The sequence below is a fragment of the Lactuca sativa genome, chromosome 8 (genome assembly GCF_002870075.4).
Source record: "Lactuca sativa cultivar Salinas chromosome 8, Lsat_Salinas_v11, whole genome shotgun sequence".
Classification (NCBI taxonomy): Eukaryota; Viridiplantae; Streptophyta; class Magnoliopsida; order Asterales; family Asteraceae; genus Lactuca; species Lactuca sativa.
In genome coordinates this window covers 109733176-109743256 of record NC_056630.2, presented here as the reverse complement: position 1 = coordinate 109743256, position 10081 = coordinate 109733176, and the positions used below count along the sequence as shown (strand labels likewise).

At 35.0% G+C, this 10081-nt stretch overlaps 1 protein-coding gene and 1 long non-coding RNA gene across 3 annotated transcripts; both read right to left on the bottom strand.

Annotated features, from left to right (window-relative positions):
* Positions 1-453: 453 nt before the first annotated feature.
* Positions 454-3313, bottom strand: LOC111893196 (endoglucanase 16). 2 transcript variants are annotated; one of them, XM_023889264.3, is made up of 8 exons: positions 3040-3307; positions 2737-2949; positions 2433-2633; positions 2271-2348; positions 2003-2152; positions 1774-1882; positions 1505-1668; positions 454-1309 (listed from the first exon to the last, which is right to left on the bottom strand). In XM_023889264.3, the coding sequence occupies exons 1-8, from the start codon at positions 3241-3243 to the stop codon at positions 980-982; spliced, it is 1449 nt and encodes a 482-aa protein (XP_023745032.1). In that variant the 5' UTR covers positions 3244-3307; the 3' UTR covers positions 454-979. The 2 variants fall into 2 exon arrangements, with proteins under 2 accessions (XP_023745032.1, XP_052622535.1); XM_052766575.1 differs by having other exon boundaries at positions 2271-2633; positions 3040-3313.
* Positions 3314-5670: 2357 nt separating this feature from the next.
* Positions 5671-9268, bottom strand: LOC128128059 (uncharacterized). The gene is made up of 2 exons (XR_008225660.1): positions 9135-9268; positions 5671-5844 (listed from the first exon to the last, which is right to left on the bottom strand). It is a non-coding gene; the product is annotated as an uncharacterized LOC128128059 (long non-coding RNA).
* Between the last annotated feature and the right edge of the window lie 813 nt (positions 9269-10081).

Genomic DNA, 10081 nt, shown 5'->3' with positions numbered 1-10081 from the left:
AACCCATTATTTCACAAACTAGGAAAATACCTTGTTAAAATGGATCCAAGTGAAACCTTATTGTGTTATGTTGTATTGAGATTGATGTTAAAGTTGATATCATCATTGATCATACTTACAGTAGTATAGACAACGGTAACATATTTCAAATGAAAATATATTCACCTTATATACAACATACTTTAATTATTAATAACGTATTTAAAATTAGGAAACAGACTTTAAACAACAACAAACTTAGAATTTAGGCAATAACCAACGTACACACTAATCAAACATAAACTTAAATAAAAGCATAAATAAAAACACCATATTCAAGATTTAGGCAAATAACTAACATATACACTAATCCAATCTCTAAAAAAATCATGTACATCAAAACTTCAAAAATTTACATAAACATCATAATTTCACCTATAAATTAACATAATAAACTGTTGATTACCACAAAATTTGGCCATAATAACTAATCTAAATTTTATAAACTCATTCAATGGTTAAACAATATATTAACATGAACTCATACATAAATTTACAATTAGCATAATATCGTCACTATAAAAATATTATAAACCGAGTAGGTGGATCAGGTGCGAGGGCCGGGGCCATTTTACCTCATGATTTTGCTGGAGATGAATGGGAGATATAAATGACACCCGATCGAAGGTGGGAGTACTCATGCTAGGGGGAGAGAGAGCTCCAATTAAGTGTGGATATTGGGAGCTAGGGAGAGACCACGGCCGAATTCGCCTTCGAAGCCGAGAACCAAATGTTTACATGAGAAAACTTATGGTAATCGTACGTAACTAGTAATTTACATATGGAATATATTTTCTGTACGCCTCAAAAAAATTAATTACAATATAAACGAAGATCTCTATCATCTTGCCAATAAACATCTATTGCTACATAGGCCCAAAGAATCCCTAATTTTGGGTTCCATTAATAATGTACAAACACACACTTTGACCATGCATGATCATGGTTTGCCATATTGTTTTGCCAACTTTGCAAGAACCCCAACCGCACATGAATTGATATACGTACATGGCTCGGTCATGGAGGAATTAACCCGTGCGTCCACAAATCTATCTGCCCTGTCTGGTCCACCAAGGATGGCACCCGTTAACTCATTAGGGTTTGGTTTATCTGTGTTGTACCAATAAACAAAGCTCATCCCACAGTTTACATCATCCTTTGCATCCACCGGCACAGATGCACCTCTATGATGCGCATGCAACGGTGGGTCCTTTCCGAACCCTACCATCATCGACCGCTTTACTGGGTTATTCCCCAATAAATAATCCATCTGCATGAAATTTCATAAAACTCAACCATTTAGCACTGAATGATTACATCCTCGATCTTAATGGTTAAGATAATGTTTCTATATATCTATCAAACACTCTGAATGCTGATTGATTCCGAATTCAGAGGTTAATTAAGTTCAAATTAAATTGTATGCAATCACTTAGTAAATAGAGACGTTTATACATATATATACCTGTTTCTTGGCGAAATCCATGATCTGTACACAAGTGAAACGTTTGTCACCACAAGTGACTTGCATTTTGTGTCTAGCTAACAAATCACTGTAAACACTGAAAAGAAACGCTGTGGATGTCACATATTGCGAATTTGCACCATCTCTTAAGTGAATCAAACCTCCTGCATGCATGCATGCAAACATTTCTTACGATTTATCTATATGAGTATTAATTTGGGTGGATAAACTTCGAGCCGAAAACTGATTTTGTAAAAGTGTGATCAGACCTGGGGTCATGAAAACTTGACGATAAGGGCTTCCAGGAAGAATGTTACATACAAATCCATCAGCTTGTTGCTTGAACGTCTGTAAATCCTTTTGCCCTTCCCAATACAACTGTTACAATCCATTATCGAAACTGTCTTGTGTCAAAACATCATGCATAACGTTACAGATAATAATAATAATAATAATAATAATAAAACCTAGTAATTTATTATTCGTTAAGATCGATACCTGAGAAAGAAGGATCTGAGCTCCAGCAAATTTGAGGTCCCAGCTGAATTCAGTAACAACGGCGGTGGTTGACTCGTCTTGTATAAATTTCAAGTATATTGGCCTCTTTGTTGCAATGTATAGCCATGTTGCCCCCCATAGTAACTCATCCTGCAAATTCATTCATATATCTTACATATATCAAATCCGTTTTCTGTAATTATTTATTATCACCCCACAATATTTGTATACTGTATTACGTAAGAAAGTCGATGGAGAGAGAATATACACGATAACCGGAGAATGAGCAATAGAAAGGGCATTCACCATCGAAAGTTCCCCTATGTTCTTGAGCAAATTGAAACAGCTGCAAATTAATCGAATCGATTTCTTTTATATTAATACAAATAAAAACACGTATACCGAAATTAAAAAACTTGAAAAAGAAAACCTTTTTGGCTCCATTTAGAAGCTTTTGAGAATAAGGTTGATCTACACCCCGAAACACAATCGCTGAAGCAGCCAAAGCAGCAGCAGTTTCGGCTGCAATTTCAGTTCCAGGTTTTTTTTCATTAAGTTCCAAAACTGGTCTTGCTGATTTCATCTTTTCAGGCCTCATCCAACACTTGTGATCTGTCACCGGATCTCCGACCTATTAATTTCATTTCAGAAAAGTCAAGAATTCTGATCGAGTGAACAACATAAAACGTATGTTTGAGAAATTAATTAATTATATAAATATACGTTGATTATACCTGAACAAAGAAACGATTACGTAGACTACTGGCTTTAAGAAAATAATCGGTACCCCATCGGATAGCATTACGAACATTATGTATTTCTCCGGCTGCGGTAAGCTCCGGCTGATAAAAGTATGCAGCCCATGCCAATGTGGTCACGGTGAACGCCATCGGGAAACCATACTTGACATTATCTCCGGCATCATAGTATCCGCCGGCCAAATCAACCTATAAACACGTCAAAACCAAAAAAGTCAAAACATTATAATTATGTGTATCTATGTGCATATGTATTGATGCTTCCGATCGAAGGCTTACGCCGGCTGCTTTTCCATCATCAAGAGCAGAATCTCCTCTCCATGGAGGCCTATGGTGTGGAGGAAGCTTCCCGGACCTTTGAGCTTCCAAGAAAATTATGGATTTCTTGAGGGCGTCTTTATAATCAAAGTTGGCGTTTATACACACCAAGAAGCTTGAGAAGAGAGTCAACAAGACCATCAAACTGCATGAATATTCCGCCATTGAAGAAGAAGCTCAATTCTTCAAGAACAAAAGATTATGGTACGTGGTTTTGGCGGGAAGGTTATGAAAGAAATGAGTTTGGTTGTTTTTGGTGGTTGAATAAAGGCCGGGTTTGAGAGGTTTACTTTTAACAAATGTTTTTGTATGGCTAGTAAACGTAAAAATGCAACATCCACACATACGTCCTACTTTCATTTATTGCCGTTTATTTATATTAAGCCTATAAAGTTAGACTTTTGTTTAATTATTTGTCGTTTTAAAAATTAGATTTATATGATTAATTAGTTTGGTTATGTTATTCTCCTAAATTTGTCACGTGTTTTTTTTTTCAGTTACAAACTGAACAAACTTGAATATTGACATTTGACAGTTATAGACGTTTGAGTTTGCCTTTTGATATGCATGAGTTATAGACGTTTGAGTTTCTCTTTTCATGTGGTTATAAATTAATATAAAAGATAAATTGGTAAATTTACTATAAGTTAGCAAAAGACCGAATTATTTACTATAAGTTAGCAAAAGACCGAATTACAGTTTAAATATAATTTCACCTCTATATATAAGACTTTCGGCTATGCACCTTTACATGTGGTTAAAAGTGGCGAAATTTGTATCTATTACGTAAAGTTGGATCTTATATAATGTTAGAAGCATAAGAAAGTAAAATGATATTGGTAAATTAATTACTTGATAAGGACGTTGGTGGCTGTGATTGCATTGCATGCATTTAGAAGTTAAAAGTGATGTTGAAATTACGAAACGAAATAATCGGATTGACGGAAGAACGCAAGTAACTAAAATCTTTGTTCTCTATAAACATTAAATTCTAATTCTAAAAAAGAAACAAAGGTTTTACTTTTCGCTTCGTAATTTCAACGTCACTTGTAACTTGTAACTTCTAATTAAGTGCATGCAAACTTGGCCGCCAACGTCCTTCATCATTTCATTATTTCGATTTCATAATTTCTTTAAAGTTTTTGGAAAAATTATCTAAATTGTACATAAAATATAATAAATAATGATGAGAGAGCAAGGGTAACCACACTAATAGTTACACGTAAAAATAACAACTGACGAGTTCAGGCTGGATTTTGGTATCCTTTTCCTCGACAGAGATAAGATTCTTGTCCATGAAAACTGGATTGATCCTCATTAGGGATCTTAAAGGGGATTCTTATCGGGTTTAGGGATTGTTTGAGAGGATCTAGATTTTTAAGATCTAAAATTTTAAAATGTTGTATTTTTAAAAGAATCTTAATTTTTAAGATGATGTTTGGTTGGAATATATGAATTGATGTGGTGAATTATAAAAATGATCATACCGTTTTGTATTAATTTTTTGCTGATGTTTATGTTTATAAAATAATCGAACCAACGTCTTGAATATATAAAAAGAATCAAACATAAATATTCGACAAATCTATTCAATTCTAACAATCAAAATTTCTTTGTTTTGGATGATATTGCTATAACTAAATAGATTTTTCTAAATACAATGATCTAATAGGAGAAAGTTAAAGTATAATGCTATAATAAAGTAATCAACAAAAATACATTGCTATTTCTTGTATTTAGCCATGAAAACAAGTACAATACCGGTATATAACAATAACTACGAATCACATTACATGTATACAGCCTACTTCCCTTACAAATCATGACAAGTACAATACCCTTATGTAACATAACACACAAATAACTTTATAAATCAGAATTTGAAACCTTTCCATGAAATGCCTTGAGCTTCCTTTTCATCCAACAAGCCCGACACATCTTAAGAATAACAAATGTAGATTTTCATCAAATCATATCAGATTTCAACCATACGATTTATGCATCAAATTTTCAAGCATATGATTTCAACATTAGATGATACATATTAATTGCTTAATATTCTTGTTTCATGATTTCAGTCAAGCATTTTATTAAACACATAGGGTGCATGTGAGCATGTGAACCAACAAATAACAAGTTTATTCAACTCTTATTATAGGCAAAGAAAATGAAATTGATGCTACTAATAACAAGTATTATCAAAACCATTAGCATATCAGATTTCAACCAAAACATATGCTTCATCAAGCACAAAAAACTAGCATATGATTTCAACTTCCGAAAACTCAACATCTATATGTAACGTCCCAAAAACCATAGTAAAATATTTTATTTTTCAAAAGACGTTTTCATAAACCCATAAAGTAATCAATCATTGTTTCAAAACAAAATCATAAAAATTAGAGTATCAATATCATCTCTCAAACATAAATCAGCAGGAGGATGTGTAAGATCATGCATTCGCTTTGCCCCGATCATCTAAAGTACATGCAAACATTTAAATCCATAATTATAAGTCAAAACCTAGTGAGTTCTCCCAAAATACTCCACACAACAATACACAATTGTAAGCTAAATGTAACATCCAAAAAATAGTGGTAAAATTTCTTGTTTTTATAACTATCAAATCTATGCATCATATGTTTCAAAACCAATCATAGTTGAAATGTATCACAATCATCAGAGTAAAAGAATAAACTTCAATGCGAAAATCCTAAGGGGATGTTGTGCAGTTAAACCGGGCCATTTCTTTGGAACTGGAAGTACCTGAAAAATATTTAAACCACAAATCGTAAACACAAAGCTTAGTGAGTTTCCCAAAATACCACATACCATACCATTGGGCCCAACCCCACATGTAAATGGGCCCAGCTCAACATACATACAAATGAGCCCAACTAAACATACATATAAATGGGCCCAACCCAAAGTATAATAAATGGGCCCAATCCAACATAAAAATAATGGGCCTAGCCTAACATATAAATGTAAGAGTCACCAAGACAACTAGCATCATACGCAATATAGTGAGAAGACCCACTTTCTTACATGATTAGACAAATCTCAGCTCGGTGTCTAAAAAAAGGTGCTACTACCCACCTATTGAATCACACAAGGTCCTACCATAGTCTACACTAGAATACTAACAATTTGACCAAAAGTCAACCTAGTCAAAAAGTAAACGGTCAAAGTTTTACTTCGATAGGCCCCCACATCGTGGCCAACCCATGGCCACGACGTGGCTGATGAGTTTGGACTCGAATCAACTTCTTAGTCACAAAGAAAACCATCGCTACGTCGTGGAACACAAATCACCATGTCGTAGCAACAAAATTCTAGAACAATCATGAATTCTACAGTCCCCACGTCGTGTCGAACAGGTTGCCACACAGTGGGAGATGAATTTTCACAACTTAATGGGTTCAACCACCAAATCATTAATCCGACCCTTCATCCTTTCCAAAGAGCTTCCTAATAATCATTAATACCTAAATATTGTTGTTCTTTTCGGCCATGCATGCCCAATACATGACTAGAGTTCAAGCCAGGTCAAAAGTGAAGAAAAACACCAATATTTCATGCAAGGTGCTCCAAAACCACAAGACACTTCAGATATGGACTATAAGATACTCCAAGGACCACAAGGATCCATAAAGTTGCTAACTTTATGGACCCTTCCATTCTAACTACATCATCATGAAGAAAATAGGACAAAAACCTAGATCTAGTGACATAAAGCAATAAATGTTGAATCTTGATCACTTATAAAGGTCCAAAATATGAGGTTGGAGATGATGATGTGGCTTGCAAGCTAGATATACTCTCCAAATGTGCTTCCTTTTTCTTGAAAACACAAAAATACCTACAAAAGCTCAAGATCATCAACATGGAGGCTAAGGCTACAAAGAAAGTGAGAGGGAGGTGATGGAGGCTGAGAGTGATTAAAACCCTAGCCATAACATCCCTTATATATGGGCACAAAACCCGAAACTAGGGTTTTACACAAAACGGATGCCACGGCGTGGCCAATATAATGCCACACAATGACACTCATTAAAGATGCACGCCCCCAAAATGTACTGCCACGTCGTGATTATGCCACCACTACGTCGTGGCCAACCAAAAATCCCATGAGTAGTAATTGGTTCATGCATGATTGTGGAATATGTTGGTGAGATTGTGGAAGTAGGAAATGATGAAGGGATATGAGAAGATAATGGTGGTAGTGAAGTTGAGGTATCAAGAGTTGTGGTTTCTATGGTAGATGAAAGAATTAGAGATGTGGAAACAATTAATGTTTCGGGATGGGAAGTACCAAAGGCTTCATTGTTCATCACCTTTTCACCCATGGTGACATTTGTGTTTGTATTAGACACGCACACAATGATGCCTGAGGTGTGAACCTCCTCCGTATAAGACTCGACTTGCGAAACCTCAGGTGGTATGACTATTGACTTCTCAGGGATGGAAGTAGATGGAGGATCACTCAAATTGGTGTTTATCCGTATTAGATACATGTACATTGACACCAGGATTTCCAGTCTCCTCGAAAATTGACTGAACTGGAGAATCCCTTTGAGGTGACCCAAAGCCAGTATCATCAATGTGAATATTCTATCATTCGCTATCACTGCCATGATTTGATTCGACAATGACTTTATCAAGCGGGTCTTCAAGTTGTCTATGTTTCTTCTTAATCTTTTTAACCATCTCTTGTGCTTGGCGTTTCTTGGAAGCTGGTAAAACAGGAGAAGGAATGTCTCAAACAAGCACACCTCGTCTGTTAAGTTGAGGTTTGCGAATTTTCTTTACCCCCTTAGAAGAAGAATGACTGTGTTGGGATTTGGTAGGGGTTTCGACTTCAACTTCTAGAACGAATGGCCTAATAGGAGAATGTTGAGGCCTTTTAGCCGACTTCTTTGTACATTTGAGAATGCATGTCTTCAAAGGAATGACTTCCTTAGAAACTTCCTTCTCCACATGCTCCTAAACAAGTTTTGAAACTTCCTTCCACATGCTCTTGAACATGTTGTAGTTGTTTAGTCTTCTTCTTTTTATTTGTGCTTTAAAAGCCTTTGATGAATGTTGACGAAAACGCGTACTCGCAAGTATACGAGGTCGTGCAAGTAATATAGTCGTAAGACCAGATATTGAACCCACAGGGACTATCCTATTCTAAGGAAGAGTGAATTAGGCAATTGATTGCTTAAGTGATTGATTTTATTAAACTAAAGAAATAATTAAAATAAAATTAAACTAAATTTACCAAGGTAAAAATGAAAACTAAAATAATCGAACAAACAAAGAAAACAATTTAACAATTTAACAATTATGAGAAAAATGAGATTCGGTTGACTTATACGGGTTCAATGATTCTTCTAATGCAACTAATTTGTCAAACCATGCAATTATATAGAAACGAATAACTTAACACCAACAAAAATTATCAATTACCTCTCGGTCTCATGATTCGATTTAAAAAAAAACATTCACTCATATCTCTATGTAGTTTATGATTTAAAAAAAAAACATTAAATCCAATGGTTTTGTTAAAAATGCCCTAACACACGTCTATGTTAAGTTGAAGCGAGATAACGAAACCGCACATTCATATTCAAACGACGTCACAAATAAAGCTTCTCTCGAAGTCAATATAAGCATGTAAATATTAAATTTAAACCAAGAAAATTAACCCTAACTAACGTTGATCAAGTGTTAGCCAAAATCAAAGTTACCCATCAAAATTTATATTTTTAAAATAAGAACACATTTGAATATGCTATTCGATTTCAACAAAATTGGTTCAAACAAAATCAACTACATTAAAATTATCATCTCACCCTAGTCAACCAAACCCTAAAGATTATTACTCCATAAAATTAAAATTGATAAGAGTGGATAAACAAAGTTTAAACAACATATTTAAAACAACCATAAAACTAACACACAATGAAAAGCAAGTTATGAACCAAAAGCAAGTTACGTAGCAGGAGAAACAAAAGTAAATAAATAAACAAAATAACTAGAAATTCAAATAGAGGACCAAATTGATTTACTTCGTATATGTGATTGCTGCATACGTAGCCTCAAGAACGAAGTCATATGTCCTCTGCAATCGCAACAATCGTGGTGGCTGAAGGAATGGCGGCCATCTTATCTTCGTAGGTATTTTCCGTGCGTATTTTTTTTTATTCGTGCCACCCCCCATTTGATCGCCTAACAATTATTATATAGATCATAATTACATGAATGATCCTCCAACTTTCAAGCATTGCACAACTTTATCCCTTTGCTTTCAACTTTCAGCATGTTACAACTTTAGCCCTTTATCTTTCAACTTTATTTCAAAATTTACTTTAGCTTTTGATTTTCGTCCAGCAAACTAACTTCAACTTCCAAGTCGATTTTGAACTGGAAAACGACTGAATTAGTGAAAACTCAAAACACGAAACTTGTAGATAATTGTGTCTAGTTTCCGAAACATCTTGAATCGCCTAAGTCGGAGTCCCGAGGAGCCGGATATGATGAAAACACCGAGACTTGGTCAATCTGCCAAACATCTTTTATTCGCCTTATTTTCTCGTGATGAATTTATCTTCTTTCAAATCCGTCAATTCCTTGCAGAAACCATTTGGACATTATAATATGAGTCCAACTCCCACCAAGACTCGTTGAATAAGTGGTGGGGAACCCATGAAACATAGGTTGCACTTGCATTAACAAGTAAAATAAATATCGTCAATTCCGATGCAAAGCACAATGTGCTATATTATGGATTTCGTGCAAGAAAACCATCTCCCATCAACCTGTAGAATAGGAGGAGGGGAACTCAAGAAACTCGAGTTGCACTTGTGATGACAAGTTAATGAGTCGTCAATTCCTTTAAGAACTTTGGACTTAATAAGAAGAAGCCTAACTCTCATCGTCCTGTAGAATAAGAGATGAGGAACCCATGCAAGACAGGTCAAAAACCCAACTGAATAGGCACAAAAATACCAACAGG